This window comes from Drosophila obscura, unplaced genomic scaffold (genome assembly GCF_018151105.1).
Source record: "Drosophila obscura isolate BZ-5 IFL unplaced genomic scaffold, ASM1815110v1 contig_84, whole genome shotgun sequence".
Lineage (NCBI taxonomy): Eukaryota > Metazoa > Arthropoda > Insecta > Diptera > Drosophilidae > Drosophila > Drosophila obscura.
In genome coordinates, this window is record NW_024542877.1 from 454,261 (window position 1) to 476,702 (window position 22,442).

General features: G+C 48.4%; 2 protein-coding genes and 1 non-coding gene across 3 annotated transcripts; all 3 read right to left on the bottom strand.

Moving 5' to 3' along the window:
• Positions 1-516: 516 nt before the first annotated feature.
• Positions 517-3,228, bottom strand: LOC111077378 (protein a6). Its single transcript, XM_022371630.2, has 2 exons — positions 2,832-3,228; positions 517-2,754 (listed from the first exon to the last, which is right to left on the bottom strand). Exon 2 carries the CDS (start codon positions 2,750-2,752, stop codon positions 1,343-1,345), a length of 1,410 nt encoding a protein of 469 aa, XP_022227322.2. The 5' UTR covers positions 2,753-2,754; positions 2,832-3,228; the 3' UTR covers positions 517-1,342.
• An 8,707-nt stretch (positions 3,229-11,935) lies between these two features.
• On the bottom strand, positions 11,936-12,006 carry Trnag-gcc. Its single transcript has one exon. It is a non-coding gene; the product is annotated as a tRNA-Gly (tRNA).
• A 7,424-nt stretch (positions 12,007-19,430) lies between these two features.
• LOC111077383 (trypsin eta) lies at positions 19,431-20,876 on the bottom strand. Its single transcript, XM_022371637.2, has 3 exons — positions 20,548-20,876; positions 20,161-20,431; positions 19,431-20,086 (listed from the first exon to the last, which is right to left on the bottom strand). The coding sequence occupies exons 1-3, from the start codon at positions 20,874-20,876 to the stop codon at positions 19,721-19,723; spliced, it is 966 nt and encodes a 321-aa protein (XP_022227329.2). The 3' UTR covers positions 19,431-19,720.
• Between the last annotated feature and the right edge of the window lie 1,566 nt (positions 20,877-22,442).

Here is a 22,442-nt window from a genome sequence, read left to right on the forward strand (position 1 = left end):
TGATTTTTACGCAGATAATGATAATTCGCTGCAACCAAATAAAGCTCTCTCTATGTCGAGGTTTCCACATGGATATAAGCAATAAATGGAGCCTTAATTGGATCACATTACCACATGTACACTTTTTGATTCAGCCCTACCCTAATGTGTGAATTGAACACTCCTTCAGCTTAAGTTCAGGAGACGTTTACACCCAATGACCAATCTTTGATGTGGGACGCCCTAGAGAGAGATAGTTATACGACTTGCTACAGTGAGAGGATGCTGTAAAAGAGAGCTATCACTCACTTTCAAAATAGATCATAATGTCCCCAGGTGTTAAATCTGCTACTAATTAAAATTCCTCTGGCCTCATGATCCACTATGTTACATCTTCCTTTGAGCTGATAGAATGATTTAGCTAAGGGACCAAGACCACGGAGTGAAGACGCTCCTGGAAGGCTTTCTGAGACGTCTCCACAACTGATGCAGCGCAACTGATGCATGCAAGTCACATCTACAGGGTAGCTTCAGCTTGCATGGTATATATATTTTAAAGTTAATTTTTTTTACATATTTCCCTTTTAGATGATGAATACAGCAGTGGGTTAGGGATATACAGAAATTTATATACAATATAGTTTATTCCGATCTGCGGGCGTGCGCGTGGATCGATCGGTTAAATATATAATACAGGTTTCTCCATCTTCGACACCTACATACATATTTATTCGGGCGTGTGTGCATGTGTGTGGATCATTGATGATCACACAAATTACACTAACTGGGGGGCTTAATCGAAATACTTGTATAGCTTTAAAACTAATTGTGTGTGTGTTTTTCTTCTGTTTGTTTGTATATATATAAATATGTATTGGGTTAATTTTTTTAGCATTTGTTTCCGTGCCTGCTAATTTCTGCTACTTTCTCTTCTCCTATCAATTTATACAAATTTTCTTTAGGTTTTTTTTTTGTTTCTTCCAAAAAAAATCTCTGGACTCTGGATCTGCCTTTTCTTTCCTTCTTCTTTCTGCTACTTTGTACGTTTGTTTTTGTTCTTCGTCTCTCATTCCGTTAAAGCTTAAACTTAAATTTATGAGAAAGACAGAGATAGCAAGAGCGAGGGAGAAAAAGAGAGAGAAACAAAACACGCAACGGGTGGGGTGGTGGCTGAGAGTACACTGGGAAAATCATGAGGGGCGCGCGAAATACTAAAACTAACTTTATATTTGCACTACTAGCTAATGCTAGGAGAAAGTCTGAGCCAGCGACTACATCGTGACGCGAGTCCGGCTATGGGGGAATGATTTTATGGCTGCTTGGCTTTTGGGTCGGGTCGGATCGGGTCTGTCTGGCCCGCTCCTTAGCCCAGTTTACGGCGACGCGGTAACGGAGCCGTGGAAGTGGTCGCCGTGTGGGCCATCACCGGCAGTGCCAGGGCGACGGGCGGTGCAAAACCACCGCCTGCATACTGCAGATGCTGCACCACCGACAGCTGAGGCTGCTGCTGCTTGAGCAGCTTGGCGGCCGCGTGCGCCTCGGCAGCCACCACTGGGTAGACCAGCTCGGCTCCGAGTCCTCCGGCTGCGTGGTGGGGGTTGCTGCTCTCGCAATCGTCGTCGTCTGAGATCAGTGATATGCTGAGGTCGCTGGACAGCTTGAGGGATATGGGTGTGGGGGGCGATGGCGCCACCAGAGGGGCCACTTTGGCACGCAGCGCTGGCGACAGCTTCTGCAGCTGCTCGGGCAGCAAATCGTGCGTATACTCAGGTACTCCGCTGGACGCGAGACCCTCACGCAGCTTGCTCAACGAGAGCTCATAGATGCGATTCGCAATGACCGTGTGCACGGTGGTTTCATCCGGCAGTGTGGCCGTTATCCCGCTCCCGACATCCACCTCCAGATATCCATCGTTGCCATGGCCGCTGCTGCTGCTGCAGCTGGCTCTGCCCAGGCCATTGGTGGTTGCTGTGCGCGGTGGTGCTGTCGGTATGTTGCAGCCTTTGTAGTTGCCGGAGTGAGGCGGGTGGGAGTGTCGCAGGCGTGCCTGGCAATTGGCAGTGGTGGTATTACGCGGCACCAGCGACACGGTTACCTCCTCGACGGTCTCCGAGAGTGTCAGCGGTGCCAGCGGCGGGGGCGAGCGCATCGAGTGCTGCCTTCGCACATACTTGGCGATGTCATTGTCGTTGTTCTCGTCGTCGCTGGTTATCAGTATGCTCTCAGTCAGAGATTGTGAGTGTATGGATGTGGCGGTGGCGGTTGCTGTGGATGTCCCCCGCCCCAGCACACACGTTGTTGTTGCAGCGTTGCCCTGGCGCATGGCGCCGTGTTTGGGGGGCCTTCGCTGTTGTCCCCTGCCGCTGACGCCGCCGCCGTCGTACTGATGGATGCTGAGCGTGGTTGCCGGTATAAGCAGCAAGTTCGGCTGATGCAGAAACAGGCTGTTGCACGTTGCTGACGCACCTGCAGGTATCGGCCAAGGCCTCGGCTCCACAATCGCATTGACGTCGTTGCCGTTGTCGTCGTCGTCATCATCTGACAGCAAATCGATAGTTACATCTGCAGGCAGTGTGGCGGTGGCCAAATGATGATGCCTTTGCCGCCTGCCACGTTCAGTCTTAGAGGCGAACGCCTGGGCGCGCATCTCGGCGTTGCATATCTGTTGGCGCTCACGCACGCGCTCCATCCACTTGCAGCGGCGTCGCTTGAGGCGCCTGTTGTCGAATAGCCTGGGCGATATGTAAAATGGTTCGGAATGTCTTTGAGTCATATCTGAAAGTGACAGAAATAACACAATATGGTAAAATCTGTAGGTGATGGCCCCTCAACCCAGCGACTCTCGGCCCAACCGTTCAAGTGCGTTCCGATTGTTGTTCTCCTTCCTTTTCCGCGGTCCTTTCCTAGCTCTTGTTGACCGATGGGGCGCCGTGCGAATTGTCCAGCAACTGTTGCACCTCCGCCACCAGCAGCAACACCACCTCCACCACAACCACTGGCAGCAACGCGAGTACAGTTAGATCTGCTGGCGCTGTTGTTACGGCTGCTGCAACTTGCATAATTGCGTCTCAGTGGAAAAGTGCGCTTCCGTAGCGGCTGCGCTGGTTTAGGCGCTCTGCCACCTTCTGCACAACATTTTGGTTTGTGAAGTTTGCCGCGTTCCTTAGTTTTCCGTACGCAATGCAGCTAAATGTTGCGCTTTTGTTGTAATTTTTGTGATTTCCGAGTCTGTTTATTTTGTGGTCAGTGTGACCGCGCACTTATGATAAAATATACCTATACCGCCAGACCCTCAGAAAAATATACCGAAACATACTTTCGCATACTCAAAATATACCGAAAATATACCAAGGAACAAAGAGAATTTAACCCACTTAACACCCCTCTATTAATTCATGTGAACACCTTGAGTTACACGGCGGAAAATAATACTGTTGGCTGATGCTCCTTGTAGCATCCATCCTTAATTTTTACTTAAATAAACAAATACCACTATATCTTTGACCTGAAATGCGTAATTAATTTTCAAGTGTCATGATTTTCGTGCTTAAATTGAAATAACCACTGGTCGACAATGGGTCAAGCGTTGGACAGGGGTCCATGATAAAAAATCATATTTCCCGATTTTGATATTCGGTTTAATATTACTAGCTAGCTAGGACTCTCAGCACTTGATATATAATTTTATCTGATAGATAATTATATTGTCTACAATTCTGAGGACTCCATTTTCTTGAATAATTTTTAAAATAAGGCGTAAACAAAAACGGCTAAAGCAAAGGAGTAAATGTGTATGGAATGAAACGATTTCAGCTATGAGTACGAACAAATGTATACCCTATTTTCTTTAATATATGTTTTATATTTGTTTTCCAAGCTGTTTGGAAAAAATTCTCTTAGATGGACATGGTTTTTACTTGGTGATGCATTTGATTTGTTTTCTGTATATGCTGGTACCGAAACCTATTCTTGGTCTCTGTAGGAATGCCATAATCTGCAAAATTTCATTGAGTTAGCTTTAAAACAGAATTAATATGAGCCCGTGATGACAAACAGTGTATCAATTCCATCATATCCTTTTCGCAACTTATGCAGAATGTTGCTAATTCCATGACCATGTTCCAGAACAATGCTGCTCTTTTTTTCTCCACATGCTGCTGAAACTTTTTCCATACAAAATGAAATGTATCTAACGGGAATGACGCAGCATTGTACCAGTGATGACCCGATGTGCGATGAATGCAAAAATATCGGTATTTTTGTGCGATAGGCGGAACGGTCACATGCCGAAAAGCTTGGCGCCAAATTTGAAATTGAATGCCGTTACACCATCCTTAAAACAGGCATTTAAATCAATTGAAATCCACCCAACGCCAACTCCATCTGCCACCCAGCCAAATGCACTGCCCCAAGTGCCAAAATAGAAATAAAAAATAATCCTAAAATCCACAAAATCCACTCGGAATCCACTCGTATCTAGCAGCATTTGGCGCCACCCACATTTTTGAGATAAACTCAAACTGCCAGACGCAGGCGCTTTGGCACCCTCTGCGCGGCTCAGGCGAAAGCTTTCAGTCGATTCGAGTGGCGGCAGAGCTTTCACTCGAGCGATTAGATTTTAGATTCAATTTGTTCAAATGAATCGTTTTGATTTGTACTTTGAATTAGTTTTGACAGGCGACCATTTGGGCAGCTGGAGCGAGGGAAGCCTGAAGCCGCGCCGCTCCTGAGGTGAAGACTCGGCCATCAGGCTCTATCCAAGAGCGACATATTCAAGGTCTTTTGCCATATGGGTAATCCAGTCACAAGGGATCTAGAGTCCTCTTTCCAGCCAGCCCCAGAATCATCTGCTGCTGGCTCCATTGATCATCTCTCTAAAGCGAGTGACACAGAGACACAGGATAGAGCAGAAATCCATGCAGATCGCAGCTCAGTTGTCAGAGGAACAGATGGAACGCAAAGACCTCAGTGGGGGTGCCAGGACTAAGCCCAGCAACCGCACGGTCCTGCAGCCCAACTTAGCTGCCACGCCGACTGATGTCACATGCCACTGCAGCGGCAGTGGGGCTATCATGTACCTGGCACAGACTCCACAGACAGAAAGAAAAATGCGGGCCAGCCTTAAAGAACTGAACGAATCGTGGGAATGCCCAAAAGTCAAATGAGCTCCAGGAATGGCCGGGATGGGGGAGGGGGGGATCCGCTTTAAGTAATTCACGCGAATGGCTCATTTCCCTAGCAGAAGGCGGCACACGAAGGGCGGGTCTGGGGCTGCCCTTGGCGAAGGATACCGCTGGTAGATAGGGCTACTAAGGGCAGGTGGGGCGGGGGCAATGGTAAGACAATAGACAGGAACCACAACAGAAATTATAGACTCTGGCCTGGCTTGGTCTGGGCGGGGGGCGGTGGGTGGAGTTTGGAGTTGGAGTTTGGCGCTTGCTTTGCGCTTGAATGCCGGCGTTGCACCGTCTTCTGTCTGCTGTCTGTTGTCCTCTGACTCTGACTCTGGCTCTGGCTGGCTGTGTGTGTTTGTTGTTTGTGTTTGTGGATTGCACTTTGGCCGTTTAAGCCCGTATCCGTGGAGGCAGCGACAGGCACAGGCACAGACACAGACACAGACACAGCCGCATCTTGGCGCGCCACACGCAGACGTAATCGACTCGCTCTGGCTTTGACTCCGTCTCCGGCTACGACCAGCACCCTCTGCCAGCCAAACGCTTCCTGCCATAGCCAAGTCCTGCCTCTGTCTCTGTCTCTGGCCCTACCCGACCCGCCCTTAACATTAAAATGAATACCCTTTGTAAAGACAACAGTGCAGAAAAAGGAGCACCAAGAGGACTGAGCACTGAGCACTGAGCACTGAGCACTGAGAGTCGAGCTGCAAGTCGATTTGAATGAATGCACGTCCTGGCTGCGCCACAGACCCCGATGCTGCAGCTGAAGCTGAAGCTCAGGCTGATGCCAGGTTTCACGACGCCAAGGAGATGGTGGTGAGGGGGGGAAAGCACCCTCGTCATGGTTCCCCAGCCCCCCCTCTCTCACGGTCTCTCTCTCTCTATCCACGACGATGCCGCCGTAGCGTCTTTAAGTGTTTGCCATCCTTAGGTGTTGAGTTTGCATTGTCTTTTTGTTATTCGCCGTCTGCCGCAGTTGTTTTGCTTTAGACATTCCCCGCCCCATGCCCCAGCCCCAGCCACAGCCAGCCCCCCCACCTTCCTGGCTGCTACCCTTTTGATTTTGTTGTTGTTGTATTCTTTATTGTGTTTTGGCATTACGCCAAATGTGCAAAGCCAACAAAATACCAAAAGATTGCACATTGCACCTGTCCTAGGAAGCGGCACTTTGTGAGCCACGCGGGGGTGTGGTGGGGGGCTGGCACTTCTGTTGCACGTGGCCAGTGGCTCATTGATGCTGATGAAGCAATAGGCTCCCCTGGCTAACGCTCTCTCTCGCTCACCCGCTCCTCTCTTTGATGATCATTTAAATGCGTCTCGGGAGTCGCGAAAGTGCTCTTCGGAGCCACCAAAGTAGAGCTCGTTGCTCAGACGAAACTTCATTTTCACTTTCATCTGCCAGTGGAAATCGAACTCTGCCCCATGGGAGGAATTCCCATGCCCATGCCCACAAGCTGCCTTTTACTTTGAAGACGAGAACGTAGCTTCAGATTCGGCAGCACAGAGACTACGATAATTGGAATCCGTTTATGTCCAGCAGCGACGACAATTAGATGGACATTGTCCAGTTGTCTCTCCGAGGGGGAGGGGGGGGGGGGCAAAGTGGGGGGGGCTGGCCGAGTGCTTCACTGGCTGAGCAGATGGTCCGTCTAAGTGGACTCTTAGGTGGACGGCAATCAAAGGCGGCCGCACCACCTGAAGCGGCGGCGGCAATATAGCAACTGGCAACTGGCTATCAGTATCGGTAACATGAGTCTGTGGCAGCGGTAAGTAGAAATTTGCGTCAATAGGATTGTTAAAGAGGCTTAAGTTAAATGGGAAAACTTCCGAATCAATGAACTGCAAATTGCATGCGAAATGCCAAAACGAAAATGTCGCCGGCCCCGGCACAACTCGGCTCGGCCCGTACAACTCAGCAAGCAGCGTGTCCTTCTCTGTGTGTGTCCTTCTGTGTGCGTTGCACGCATGTGTGTGTGTGTGTGAGAGAGAGTCCTGGAACCGGACTGTAGTCGCGAAACATAAATGTATTTATAGACAGATCCCTCGACATGCTCGCACATATGTGAATGCCGATTGAATGTGTCGTCCCTTTGCCTCAAAGTATGTCCCGTGACCACAGCCCTGGACCCATTGCAATGGCAATAAATATCCCCTTTTGGGGCCACTTGCAAGTGCGCTTGTAAATTCATCCTTGCGTGCGGCAATCGGCAGAGAAAACAGAGTTTATTTCATAAATTTGAGATTGTTTTCGGGCTGCTACAGCCCGACTGCAATCCCAGACTAAGTCCCACTCCTCAGTTCTCAGTGCTAGACTGACTCAGTTAATGGCAATTTCATTTTCTTGGGCAACTTACATACGACAAATACGACAGAGAGCGAGAGAGAGAGAGAAGAAAAGGAGAGACGATGACAGGAGGAGATTCAATTTCGCGCATTGTCTTTTTGCTCAATCCTTTTTTCGGAGTTTGGGAGGATGGCACAAACACCCGGTTGGGTCTTCTTTTGGCTAGAGATTCTGCTCGTAAACTTCCAAAATATGTTCTAGGGAACAGGGTTGCGGGTGGCACTTGGGCAGGGTGACTGGGTGACTGGGGAGGGAGTTACGTACTCGACTGCATGTGTGTCGACTAATCTGGACGAAGGATACGTGCTGTGTATGTGTAGCATGTGAGCAGAGAGAGAGAGAGAGATGGTGAGGGGAGTAGCAGAAATGGCTGTGGCTGTGGCTGTGGGTGTGGGTGTGCGTCCTGTGACGTTTGTCTGTGTATTATCCCTCGGTAATGCATGCAAAGATGCTGCAAAGTAGCTTAATACTTTATGCTCGCAATGAAAAGCCTTTTTACGATCGCATTATGCTTGTACCTACTTATATTTCTGTAGCTATATGTATGTATGTCGTGCGTCTATCTATTCGATACACAAACATCCATGGATGGAATACAAGTGAATGGATGGGGGCTCGCATTAACTTGCCCTATCTAGTGCGAGAGGATGAGAATTCCCTTCGCTCTTCTCCACGCAACTCCTGTATCGACTTATCGCATTTTACGTACACCAGGGTGGGGTGCACCCATGTCGTATGAGTGATATCTTCAGTGCATAAACTATGAAATAAATAAGTTTATTATCACTCCGGCTCCGGCTCTGGCTTTGGGTCTGCTGCCAGAGAGAATCCTCTCGTATTTCCTCTACGCTGCAGCGTTGCCTCGCATTCAATATGGAATGCGCCCACCCAGCGGGGGGAGTGGCACCTCAAACTTGGTGCAGTTGGTGCCGGGTATCTGTCAGCTCTTTTGCATTGCTTGCCATTGCATTTTTCTGCTCGTATTTCGTCTGCCCAACGCTACCTAATTGGCCTTGGCTTCTACTGCGGCAGCCAGGTATCCCCACACCCCACTCTTTTCGCTCTTTCCGCTCTATCCACTCTTTTCACTTTCCACTTTGGCGACAGTTTGGGTTCCGCAATCGGCCTGCAAAGGTCGAGCCACACACACACACAGCCACACACACACACCGAGATATTTACATGCCTAGTGGGAGTTTCGGTTTCCCGGTTTGCCCACCGCCCCACGCCCCACGCCCTGCCCCGCGCACTGAAAATATATTTTGTGCAGCAGGACTACTAGTGGTTCGTGGCAATTTTGTTGCTGCTGTCCATGGCCCACCCCCACACCCACACCCCCTTCCCCATTTGTTTGTCGTCGTTTTTCAGTTTGGTTTCCTTTTGCATTGTTGTAATTATTTTGCTGCCGCTGCCGCTTCTAATTAATACAAATGGTTTGATACACAATAAAGATTTTTCAACTTGCCTCGTTACTGGCATTCCGCATCCCAATGTCCCGCCTCCCGCCTCCCGCATGCTGCAGGTCCGATGGCCGTTGCTGCTGCTGCTGCTGCTGATGCTACTTCTGCTGGTTGTCCTGCGTTGTCCTCGTTGAAGGAAAAAAGTTTTCCCATTTCAAAAAGTTTTTATTTTGTGCTGCCTCCACCCACGCCCTCATACCCTGCTGCTGCTGCTGCTGCTGTTCCATGCCCATGCCCTCTGCTGCTGCAGCTCCTCTTGGCCTGCACTGTTGCACTGACACACAATCCCCCTGCCCCAGCACCGTTATCTCTCTTTTGTTTTGGAGCTTTTGCTTTTGGTTTTGCCTTTGCCTTTGCCTCTTCGACATCTCTGCCCCGCCAGAGCCAGCGTCGGGCTGCTGCTGGCTTGCTTGCTTCTTGCTGCTCTCGCAGTTGCGTCTGCTGCCGTCGTCTTCATCAACGTGCATTGTTTTTGTGTAATTTTGCAATAAACAGCAAAACAATTTACACAAAAAAAAAAACCAGAAGAAGAAGGGACAGAAAAGAAAAGAAAGGAAAAGAAAAGAAAAAAAAAAGCGCCGAGCAGGAACAACGACAAAGCAAAGGATGTAACGTTTTGGCCAAGTGGAGCAAAACTGAGCCAACCGCCATGCAAACCGTTGGGGGTGGGGGAGGGGGGGGGGTCGTGTGTCGTCAGGCAGGCAATGCTAAAAACCCAGTTAAAAAGTTGCCCTACGCTATGGCAAGCCCCTTTTTCCGCCCAGCGGCCATGCACTTTTAAGTGCGACCAACCAACTGTTCATCCGCCATTTTCGCAATGTTCTCTGCTAGCAGGCAGCAGGCAGGAAGGCAGGCAGGCAGGCAGGCAGGCAGAGTGTGGCAGAAATACTTTTGGTTGCAAATGTTATGCCTTCATTTAAAATGTGAACTGCTGGACGTGGCAGTGGCCAAGGCAGCAAATGGTAGCAGAGGGCGGTAGCAGAGCCTACTTTGCATGTGGGGCAGTTAATTTGTTATTGTTAGTGATTGCTGCTGCTGCTCCTTCTGCTGCTGCCGCTGTCTAATTGAAATATATTTAGTAAAGTTTGCGTTCAATTTGCATTAAATTCTGTTTAAATATTTGTGCTCTCATATTTGCATGTCCCTTGGGTCTGCTTCAACAAAAACTTGTAACGAGAATTCTCAAAGCGACTCAACTCGATTCAATTGCACTCCAATCTAAAGCCAAATCCAGACCGGATGGAGTTCGGCATTAGCATTGGCCAAGTGCCACAAAAGGAAATGAACTGACGCGCGTTGGCCGTGGCAAGGGGCTAAGGGGATAGGGGAAAGGACGATGAGCACTAAGCCAGCTTAATGACCACTCATTACCGCTAATTGATTTCAATTAAATCACGCTCGAAAACGGCAGCTAAGACGCTGCTGCCAGCACTCACACACACACAGCGGAAGGAAGTGCGCCAATGTAGCCGCAACAACTTAAACAACAATTACAGAAATAATCAGGAAACGGAACAACCAGCAACAACAGTTCTCCAACGAGCAGGAGCCACTAGCCAAAGCCAATCCTCGGCACGGAAGAATGGGCGAATATTCTGAAAGTAAAACAAGCAGCAGCAAACTCAGTGCCGGAGGGGCAGACGGGTAGGTGTTGAAGGTGGCTTCAAGTGTGGTGTCTGCCGCGTGGCACATGGCAGTCGCGCCGCCACTCGCATACATCTCAAGCGACACCGACCCTACCACGCACTGTGGCTGTGGCAACGGGCACTGGAATGTGGTCCATATCGTGGCTTATCCCACGAACCAACTGGGACTCACTCCCCATCATTGCGAGACGAGCAGCCACACGAACCAGCGGTTATAAATTAGGGCATCTTTACATAACTTCAGCTTCTTAACTCAATAAAAACGCCAACACTTGGACAGTGCGAAGAGACAAGACGAGACGGGACTCAGCTCGACTCGGTTTTGGCCTAACGAGCCATCAGCCCCCTCAACCTCTTCCATAGTCTACTTGCAGCCCTGCCCCGAACAGCACTCGACCGTTGCGGCGGCAAAGATTTTCGGATAAAGTTAATTACAACTCATTGGGCATGCGGCAAGAGAAGAGAGAGAATTGCCGAAGAGAAGGGATAAGAAGAGGATGGGATGGGATGGGAAAAGTTAAGTTCCTACGATGGAGTGTGTTCCCCATCCCACTGTCCCGTCCACAGATGCTCTGATGGAGCAATTAACAATGAAACTACACTTTCTAATTGGATGAAAAGCTTTGCAAGTTTTCCTTCCGTTTTCCATTCTTTCTTGGCGGCTATCCGATGTGCTTCGCTTAACAGCCGCCGACGCTGCCGCAGCGCTTGAAAGGCGGAGACAGGATGATGGCCTGTCCGTCCGCGACACTTAAAAGAGGCCACTGGAGACTGGAGATCTGAGAACTACGGCAGCAGGAAGAAGGAAGGTGAATTTGCAGGGGCATTTCAAATATCAATCGGAAACTGATGGACGATAGCCGTTTGTCCTTCTGGCTTGGCCAGCACGGCGGAAAGTACGTACAATTTAAGGCGTGCGGGAACGCTGTGAGGCGCGTCAAAGGCCGCGCCTCTACTTGTCTACCCAGAAATTTATCGGACCGAAAAGTAAATACTTTCCGCGTTTGTATTCTGTTGTAGAATTCTGAGACCAACTCTGCTGAAACGGACAAAGCAAACAGACGAAGCAGAAGCATAGGTGAAAAGAGAATTAAGACGCTCGTTTGTTTAATTGGACGATACCTTTTCTTGATACACGATAAGCAAATAAGACAATACACAGATAAGATGCATATCTCAACTTAGTTTATTAATATTATTTTTATTATATTGTAGTTTATCATAGTGCAGTATTAAATATTTTACTTAATTTTAAAAACAACAAGAAAAAAACACACTCATCAGCAAAAAAAAATAGCAACCAAACCAAAATGAAAGAAAAAAAAAGTTTTCTGCATCGGCCGGGAATCGAACCTGGGCCGCCCGCGTGGCAGGCGAGCATTCTACCACTGAACCACCGATGCTATGTGTGCGGCTAGCGGCAGATCAGTATTCGGGCTCCGCTCTGGCCACAGGGAATAGGGAATTGCCTTTGCCATTCCCTTTCCCATACCGAAAATTCCGGGTGAGATCCGGTGGCATGCGCGACTTCAAGCGATTCACGAGGTAAGTAATACTCCAAAGAGCTAATCAGCTTTGACCGAGGCCTGAGAAGATATTGCGAGCAGCTAAGCATTAAGTATACGTCACAACTTCCTTAGTTAAAGGGGATGGGCTACCATGCAGCGAGAACCATACCAAGATTTACGAAATGGAAAGAACGAGCTCTTTAAATACGAAATAACGAGATTTTGTATTGAAAGAAAGACAAAGTAATGGAAAGTTTTTGTCCAGGAGTAGTTCTTTGATGTACCCAAAGAAAAGCTTCCAAAATTGTTTTTGTTAATTCCAAACCATTAAGCTCGGCATGGGGGGGTTCAGCTTTGACTCCATCAATCCTCGACGATGAAGCTGCACCAATAAGGGGGTGCAGGTAGGGCTGGAGTGAGATGCACCACTAAGAAGAGGAGACCCAGGAGCCAGCTGCTTCCCAACTGGCTCTTTTTAGGTGCTTTCACAGCGTCCTTTATTTGAGGTCCTGCAAAGGCAGCATCAGCAGCAGCAGAGACAAATTCCTGGGCATTTTTTTCGAGGCTGCAGCTCCGTGGACGCCTCATATTCAATAGCAGCGAAGGCGCCGCCGACAACAAAGTCGCCAACAACAAATTAATACAAATAGCCTGCAGTGGTCTGGGCCATAGATTACACTTTCGCAGACAGATTCGCCCTTTGCCGGGGCAGTCTCGGCCGTTGGCTACTTGCTGCAGGGTGGCTCGAGGTAGAACCAACCGACTAGCCACTAGGACCAAGACCAAGGCAACCTCTGTCCATATGTAGAGGCGATAATCTTGTGTAGAGGGTATGCCAAGGTCTCGTCCGATGTCTGGCCGCGATGCTCTGCCGAGTGCCATCCTCCCACACCCACACCCACACCCACTTGGCCTAAGCGTTCTCTCATCGGCGGCGGCTATCATCTCCAATGCAGCCGCTGCCTTGCCTCCATCCCAAGAGATTTCTTTCATTCTTTTGCTTGGCTCTCGGACTGAGACTCCGAGCAGGCTAATGCGCTTTAAGTATGCGGAATAGAGACGCGCCGTATGGCATGGTGTGTGTGTGTGTCTATGTATGTCTGTATTTACCCCCACACCCCCCCGCACACTGAACGTATAGTAAATTATTTATTGGCATATTTGGCTTTTGAATCAAACACTTACGGATAGAACAGGGACATGGAGAGGGACAGGGAGACAGCGACGAGAGCACATTGAAGGCGAAAAGTGAAAAAGTTTTAATAGAATTTCTTGTTTGATATCCTTTTTTGCACATTGTGTTTGCTTTGCCACCCTCAACCTCAACCTCACCCCAAACCACAGCAAAAACAACAACAACCACAAACACAGTATCATCTTCATCTCCAACTCCATCTCCATCTCCAAGTCCAGGTCCATTTCCGTCTTCAGCACCAATACCAATACCAATCCAAATCCCAATCAAACTGAATCCCGCCATTTCGAGGCGTTAGTTACATTGTATCCTATCCGAACTGCTTTGTTCTGCTGGCTGCTGGCTGCTGGCTGCTGGCATGTTTGTCTATTTGCTGGCTCGTTTTGTTCGCACCTAATGTTTTGTTATTATTGCCCTTCGCAAGTGTTTTGTTGTGTGTTGTCTTGAGCCCTTGGGCTGGGTCCTCCTCCACGTTTCTTTACATTCTGGTTGCTCCCCTCTACTCCTCCTGTCTGTCACATTTTAAAGCGTCCAGGCAAGGGCAGCAGCAGTCTGAGGAGCGAACACTGGCTGGTTATGGTGTGGTCTGATTTGGTTCTGGCCAGCAATTACTGTGCATACGTGATGAGTGCATTCGACGCATTCCACGCCTGGAGGGCGACTAGTGCTTAATCCAATTACATAATTAGTGCAACTATGCGGCCAATAAAGTCGGAGAGTCTGTGTCCGTGTCCGTGTCCGCATCCGTGCCTGGATGGCAGCTAAACAAATGCAATTGGTGGCTGAGTCCGTGGCAAATCAGGTTTTTGTTACGATTCTTGTTTGTCAAACATATGATTTGATTTGGCCAAAAGCGCGTCGTGTCTACAGTAGGGGGGAGTGGAAATATGGCCAAAATATGGCGCTATAATAATTTTCAATGCAAAATTTACACATGCATAATTAATTAGTATCAAAAATTTAATACTCACACTTTGTATCTGCTTAAATATTTACACTTCGTGCCAAATTTGTATGCAAATCGCTTTGCTACAGACTGACAATAACGGGAAATATTCACACACACACACACACACACACACACACAGACAAACAGACACACAAAGCGAGTGAGTTAGAGGGAGAGGGAGAGACAGACAGAGAGACAGACACTAGCACCCACACAGCCGCACGCGAAATGTCAGACAATTAAAAAGTGCACACACCACAGGGCACTTGCCTAGAACCAAGACCCGAGACCCGACTGCTTTTGGCCTGCTGTTCGTGACGGTTCTGTGCTGATGGCCACTGCTGTGGCCCCTTGCCAGTGTGCCAGTTGGGCAAACAGAATCGAAACGGGTTGCCTGCCGTTGGCGTTCCTATCACTGTCCCCCCCTCCCCACCGCCCTGGCTACCCCAGCGCTCTAGCCTGAAGCCAGAGGTATGGGGTGGGGTGGGTGGATTGGTCTGTTGGTCGGTGGGTCGGACTGTCGGTCGGTCGGTTGCTGCTGGCGTTGATTGTTGTTTTTGAAAACCCTTTTGGTGTTTGCATTTAACGAACAGCGCCACAACGACACAGCAACAGAAACAACAATAGAGCCAATATAACAGGGCACGTGGATGGGATGGATGTGGCATGTGGCATGGGTATGGGAGAGCATGGCAGGGTATGGGCAAAAGCAAAGGATAGAGGATAAAGGGTCTGGGCACTGGGCACTCGGCACTGGGGCTAATAAAAGGCTCGTTACAATGAAAACAAATCAAATCGCAGGCCAAGCCATCATCCGTCAGACCAAAAGCAAATCCAAACGAAAATGAAACACGGGCCTAACGAATGCCACCGACAAACAGGAAGTAGTTTGAATTTCCGGTGTCATTCGGATCTCTGCCTATGCCGAGGCATAACACGAGCTCCACGAACCCACCCACCCACGCACACACACACACACACACACACACACCCACACCCACACACACACCAACATCCACTCCACTTTTGCTGCTGCTGCTTTTGCTTTCCCTGCACAACACACGACCGCGACTATTGTGCCTAAATTTCCAAATTGATTACCGCCGGAGAACGCCGTTTGGGTGGTGGTGGTGGGGGCTGCTGCTGGGGCTGGTGCTGGGGTCAACTCGGCTTCACTTTGAAATGCCATTAAAATGTATTTACAAACGCAAATTGATAGTGATTTTGGTTTGGTTTCGTCGGTTCCAGCTCCGGGCCTGGCCTGGCCATGTGGATGGCGCGGATGGGTCCCATGGTCGGCTTGTGGTTCAGAGTCTGCTGCTCTGCTTGAGCTTTGGATTGGCTTGGCTTCGGTCTCTCCATCCCGCTTCTCTCTCTCTTGCTCTGGCTATCGACGTGTTGACGTTTCGGCTTAGCCGTCGATTTGTCAGCACGCATCGCGAGTAAAACCACTCGTACGGTTGCTGGTTCCATGGTTGGGGGTGGTCCTGGTCCCCTATCCAGGTACTGCTCTGCTCTGCTGCCTGTGTGCTTGGGCTTCACATAAACCAATGCCCGGCTCATCTCATCCTCATCGTTGGAGCTGCCTGCCCTTTGCGGCTTTTGCAGCGATTGTTTCATCCTCTTTGTCCAACATGTGGATGGGGCATGGACATGGGCATGGGCATGGGGGTGTGTGTTCTGTGGAATATAAAGAGTTGGTTTTGGCACTTAGCACGTCGACAGGTTGGCGATTAGCCATACGCACTGTGTGATGGCGAGGGATGTATCCCATTTGGATACTCTTCTGGGGGCGCACGTTGAGCAGCTGATGGAGATGAAGTGGCTGCCAGGATGTGTGTGTGTTAGGTATTGTTTTTGGAAGGGGGGCTCTGGGGTCATCCACATACCACATGGGACTGGATTCGGCAGGGATCAGACACCACGACAAACGACGACAACTTTAAGTGCAATTATTTTGAAATGAAGTTCATTTGGAAATGCAATTTCTGGCATGTGTCTAATATATGCAAACAATTTGCTTTGCTTCGAGGGCAAAAAGGGACTCCGGATCAGTCTATTGTATGCGTGTGTGTGTGCGTGTGTGTGTGTGTCTGCAACAGCAACAACAATGCATAAATCAATATGCAAAAGAAGGAGACCGCTCACGAGCCAACTTGGTAAACAAGAAGCGTGACAAAATGATAAAGTGTCGACTCCACCATGAGGCGATGAAGATGGCGATGGGACCCAACATTGCACTATGGTCCCAATGACCACTTTTGTTGGCCAAAACCCATTTTTCAAAAGTTAAAAAATAACCCTGGTTTTGATCACTCTGTATTAAAAAAGAGTGAGCTCATAAGTTGCGTACCAGAAATGTCCATAGATGGCGCCACATTCGCAAAATCAGCTGTGCAACCCAGCTGTTCTTGCTGAACAGCACCCGCAGTGAAAAAGTGGCAATTTAATTACAGTTTTAAATCTCTCATAAATTGAAAAATACGATTAACCGATCAAATTTTTTGATTGAATCTTAATTGTTGGGTTTTTACTACGTGTTTTGTATTGTTAACTGTATCTCGTAGTTGTGATGTCTTAGTACTTTTAGGTTAAAATGAGTCCTTTTTTTTTAGCCAATTTTGATTGAAAACTGATGTTTGAAAACGTATATTTAGTGAGTCCCACCTAGTCCCACCTTGAAATCTATTGTGTGATGTAGATTAATAAATTCTTGTTGAAATGTATATAGTAAGAAATACCATATTTGACCACAAATCTTAAAATTTTCATTAGTAGAATATAACCTCAAAATCAACAATACAGAGTTGTTTGGCGTTCTTTTTTGTGCTAAAACAATAAGTTGAATGCCCAGAGAAGGCTTAATTGATTCGCAAGACTGTACAGAACCCAGTAAGAAACCGCAAACTTTCTGACCCAACGAGCACCCTGGAAACGCGTTTTCCACCCTGACACAAGGGTTTTTCTCTAGGTGGCAACAATTACAAAAATTTGTTGTTTTCAAATCAAAATTTGTGTTGTTTTTATGCGTGCCACGCCTTTATAATTTTAATAAAAATTATTTAAACTAATTTCTTAATAAAACTGTTATAATTACTTCCTATCCCTATCATTAACTATTTTTTAATATGCATTATCAAAAAAAGGCGGTGCCACACCCTTTTTTTGTAATTTCTTCTATTGATTATATATATACGATACAAGAAACTAATTTGAAAAATCTTGTTTCGTTTTCGAGTTATTAATTTTGGCCAACAAAAGTGGTTGTTGGGACCATAGTGCATTGGCGCGCACACAGAGGAGTGTTTTGTGTATGTATGTGCATGACACGCAGTGACTGAGGAAGAGCAGACAGCATGACAGAGACAGAGACAGGGCCGAGAGGAGTCTACCATAGCAAAGTGAGCAATAAACATACGCGATTAAATTCATTATGAACACTTGAACAACACACAATACGAATGCGAAATGACAGACCTGATTTCATGTGTGTGTGTGTGTGTGTGTGTGTGTTTGCCTCTGGGTTGCCCACACACACACGGGAGGGTCGAGTCAGAGTCGGTCCCACATCAATTGAACATTGTTTTGCCGCCTTCCATCGTCTACCGCTGATGGCCCTGGCCACCCACCCACATTGGGGTCCTGTTCGTGACTTGTGTGCTTGTGGGGCCAAGGTCTAAGGACTAAGGACTCTGGGTGAGGCATCGGCATCGGCACTTGTTATTCTTTGGTTTTTCTAATTGTATGTGTAAGTGATTGGAGTGTGCGTGTGCGATTACTAATTGCATTGCTGATATTAAATCAACATGCTTCCTCACTGATTTCTCCCAGAGATCCACATGGGAGGAGCAGTTCGTTCTCATCCCTCCCCCCCCAAACACATTCCGGAACTGCCTGGAACTGTTGCATTTGTCACGCTCCAGCTGGCACTGTGAGATCCGCCCCGGGAAGTACCTCCAATTAGAGCAGTGGATCTGGGGCATATCAGCTTACAAAAAAAAATGTTTAAAAATATAATAAAACAGTTAAATGACAAAATAGATTTTTTCTTTGCAAAGTCATTAAGTAGCATTTTATTTGGCAAAAAAATTACAAAAATCGAATGTGCTGTTTTCAAAATATGACCTGAAAAAGTTTTTCGAGCTTGGGTCACACTATTCCAAGACTCTGAGAATCGGGCAACATTTTTATACTAATATATAAAATATTTCGTGCTTAGTTTCCCATTTATTAATGCTTAAAAACCTTGCCTGTTTTGTTGTTTGATTAAATCCGCGCAGATGCCTCCGACGTAAATTAATGGCATCGCATTACACAATTACAGGGTAATAAAAGCCTAAAAAAATAACATGTCGAGTTTGGGTAATTTTTTGTAGATAAATGAATATGTTAGAGTAACTTTGTGGCAGATCTTTTAATCAAGAAACATATCACTTATAAAAAAAAAAAATAGAGTAAAAAAAAATGGCTATAGAAATACCAAAAACGAAGGACATTAAATTTTGCTAATTTTAATAGGTTTTGACATTCAAGTTAATTAAATTATATGTCAATTGGTTAGTTGCAATAAATTTAGAAAATATTATGGGAATAGAATTATCTATTATGTGTATGGAACTTTGTTTTTTTATTGAATTTTTATGTTTTTTTTTTCTTTGGCATGGTAGACGTTTTGGCGTCTCTGACTTAGACCTCTGACCTGTGGGATACAAAAATCTTTGCAGTAGAATTAGTTAGTTATGAAGGAATTTCGCTCTCCCCTTAAATGGGTGCCAGCTGCAACACCTTTATTGCATGCCACGCCACGCCACCCATCCACTCGAACTTAAGCTGGCGACGCTCGAGGACGCGGACGAGGACGAGGACGAGCAGACTACTGTAGCCACTAATTGGTCTAATCAACAGTTGGTGAGTGCGCGGAAATTAACCATTGCCATTTGTTGCATAATGCTGTTGCTTGAACGTAGCGGCATGGGGCATGCGACTGGGGCATGCGGCATGGGGCAGGTGTTTGGACGTGATGCGATAATTGCTGTCACAAACAGTGCACCTGTGTGTATCCGCCTGCAGCGAAACCATAAACCGTTGTTCCACGATCCACACATACATGCATACATGCGCATAGAGTGCACCGCATTTTGCAATTGGCCGCCTGCTCCTCCTGCCCCGCCTGCTCCTGCTCCCACCCACACGGACAAGGACACGGACACCTCCCACACACAGCATGTCCGCGAGAGAGCCTGACAGGCCGTGCCCGTTGGTTTTAGTCAATTTTGGTTTGTCGTTTGCAGGCTGGCTGCCTGGCTTGTAGGTTGCATGTTGCAGGTTCCCAGGGTACACCGCGATGAGCAGCGAACGGTGATTACTTAGTAGCTGCGCGCTGGCCACGTCCTACTCCATCGCCTGTTGAATGCAAAGAACTGCCATGGTACGTGGAATCTAATAAGCATTTATGGACACACGAATCAGAAGCAGAGCAGCATCGGCAGCAGCAGCAGCAGCAGCAGCTGGCTGATGAGGAGTGGCAGGGTGACGGCGACCGCGTGTCGAGTGCCGCCATTTGTCCTTATCCAATCACCAAAGTAGTGGACGTTCGAGTAAACGCCGGCCGAATTGGGTTCGCCGCAGCCGGCACCAAACGAGACGACGCCAACAACAATGTCATCGCACATGAGAGGTCCGCCGGAGTCGCCCTGGCAGCTGTCCACCTCGTGGTCGCTGGCATCGCTGGCACAAAGCATGCCCTTGCCGAAGCCCTCCAGCGAGGAGCAAAACGAATTGTCATTGACGGACACATCACCGTTGACGGCCTCGTCGGGCGTGGGACCAAACTGAGGGGGGGAGGGGGGGGCAAAAACAAAATGAAAGACAGGCGACTGGTGGGCAGGAGGGAGGGGCAACCTGCCTGTATGACCGTGCCCCAGCCGACGACTGTGCACTTCAAGCCCGCCGCTGGCGTGGCGGTGGAGAGGGGAATTATCTGCACGAATTCCGGATTGGGATTGAGCGCCTTCTTCAGCAGCAGCAGCCCAATGTCGTTCTTGAGTCGCTTTGGCGTGTACTTGGGATGAGGCTTCACCGCATCGACATCTCGCACCTGTGTGACGTCTGTGCGCTGCAGCCGTCGCGGTGTACCGGCCACGACCTTCAGCCTGCTGGCCTTTATCCTGGTGGTTCTGCAAGACCAAGAGAGAGAGAAAGAGAGAGAGAGAGAGCAAGAGCATGAGACTCCGTGAGGGCGGTATCGGTATGGAACACCCAAGTGGATCAGCTACCCGTTTACGGTACACACCCCGAGTAGAGGCAGTGGCCAGCGGTCAGAATGACCGTCGTGGAAATGACTGCTCCGCCGCAAAAGTGATTATCGCCAAAGAATTTGCGCTCCCTACTGGTCCGCACCGACACCACATACTTGACCAGGTTATTTTTCTCCGGCCGATATCCGCCAGTGATCAGAAAGTGAAACTCGGAGATGTTGCCATAGTTGCCGTTGCCGTTGCCGTTCCCATTCGCTAGCAATATTTTCTGCATCTCCGCATCCGACAGACTGTGGCCCGCTGTGGTCCCATCACTGCCCATGGACGGTGGTGGCCAGTGGGCTAAACAGATCACCATCACCATCACCATCAAAACAACAAATTTTGAAGGTCTCATTGTACATACTCGGAACACTCTATGTGTGTTGTGGCTTGTCAGTTCAAAAAACTGACTGAAAATGCCAGTCGAGGCGACTGTACGAACTACTGACTGATGCAGAGTGTGGGGGATCAGATAGGCATATGAAAAATGTTCGCAAATAAATAACTAAAACGCGTAGATGAATGGATGTGTGGCACAGTGTGGAGCAACAGGAAGCATTACTTACTGGGTCTACTGCGCCCTGCAGTTGGACAAATTCCGGGGTGCACTTTGTCAAGTCAAAGACGGCACCCGGACAGGACAGCGTGTCCTAGCCAGACAGCCAGACAACCAACCAGCCAACCAACCAACCGCCGACATGGGCTGCAGGTCTCCTGTCAAGTTTTGTCTCCCCCTCAGCCCAGCCCATCCTGCCCGTCCTGCCCTGCTCCTGTAAGTAGTTGGTTGTTTCATGTCACTTACGAGTAAGTCGTTGCCTTTGGCTTTGCCTTTGCTTCTGACTCTGCCCTTGGCTGGGTGTCTGCCTCGTGGAAGGTGTTGGTTCGGTGCCGTCGTTATCATTAATTTGCAGGCTGCTTTTTACAATATTTTACCAGATATTTATACGCTCCATACTGATGACAGGCGACCCCAAGTGTTCCAGCCTGGAACAAAGTTGCCCCCCCCCCGGGCAGACGCAGCTTTTGGAGTGGTGGCAGCCCTTTTGCTTTTGCTTTTGCCTTTGCCTCGACCAAGTTTTTAAGTTGACTTGTCATTTTGTACGCTTACTAGAGACAAATTTGTGTGCAAGGAACAAAAAAATGGTGTCCATATTTTACCAAGCGGCTTTCCCAGCGCTTCCCCCACATTCATACTCAGACTCAGATACAGAACTCCCCTCGTGCAGCAGCTACAACAGCATTTCCTGCAAGGAAATCAGAACCATTATGGCAGAGGAGCCATCTCTATCTCTGCTGCTGCTGTGGCCACACAACCTTTTAATTGTCCTTCAACAATTAACAACTTTGGCAAATTTTGATCAGTCCTGTGGGTTTAGCACAGAGAATGCGAGACAAAATGCCAAAGCACAACCGAAATTTATGTGAATGTGATAAGTAAAATCAGTGGCAGTGGCAGTGGCAGTGGCAGTGGGGGGGAAGCCGCTGTGCAGGTTCCCATGGGTGCAGAGCCCTGCTGGGCAGCATTCACACAACACACAATTATGGCACCTGACTGCCCTCAGATAGCAGACACTGGACAGTGGACAGTGGATAGTGGCCATGGTGGACATGGTGGACATGGGGGACTGCTGGCTGCCATACATATTACTTATCGGGTCGATGGACAACGATTCCAAGCATTGATTATTGTTGCCTTTTGCAGTTTTAACTAAAAGGCATTTAGGGCACAGCATACCCAAAATCCCAGTGCCAGCCCAAAAATCCATTCGGACTGTCGAGCGCGTAGGAGGAGGAGCAGCAGCTGCAGCTTCCAAAATGCCAGAGATAGAGCCAGAGACAGAGCCAGAGACAGAGCAAGAGATGGAGCCAGAGACAGAGCCAGAGCCAG

Excerpts from the sequence above, each read along its gene's own strand:
- LOC111077378 (XM_022371630.2), bottom strand. The coding sequence starts at position 2,752 with ATGACTCAAAGACATTCCGAACCATTTTACATATCGCCCAGGCTATTC.
- LOC111077383 (XM_022371637.2), bottom strand. The coding sequence starts at position 20,876 with ATGGTGATGGTGATCTGTTTAGCCCACTGGCCACCACCGTCCATGGGC. Across the intron at positions 20,432-20,547 it reads GGCCACTGCCTCTACTCGGG|AACCACCAGGATAAAGGCCA; the intron begins GTGTGTACCGTA and ends TTGGTCTTGCAG. Across the intron at positions 20,087-20,160 it reads GCTGGGGCACGGTCATACAG|TTTGGTCCCACGCCCGACGA; the intron begins GCAGGTTGCCCC and ends TCCCCCCCTCAG.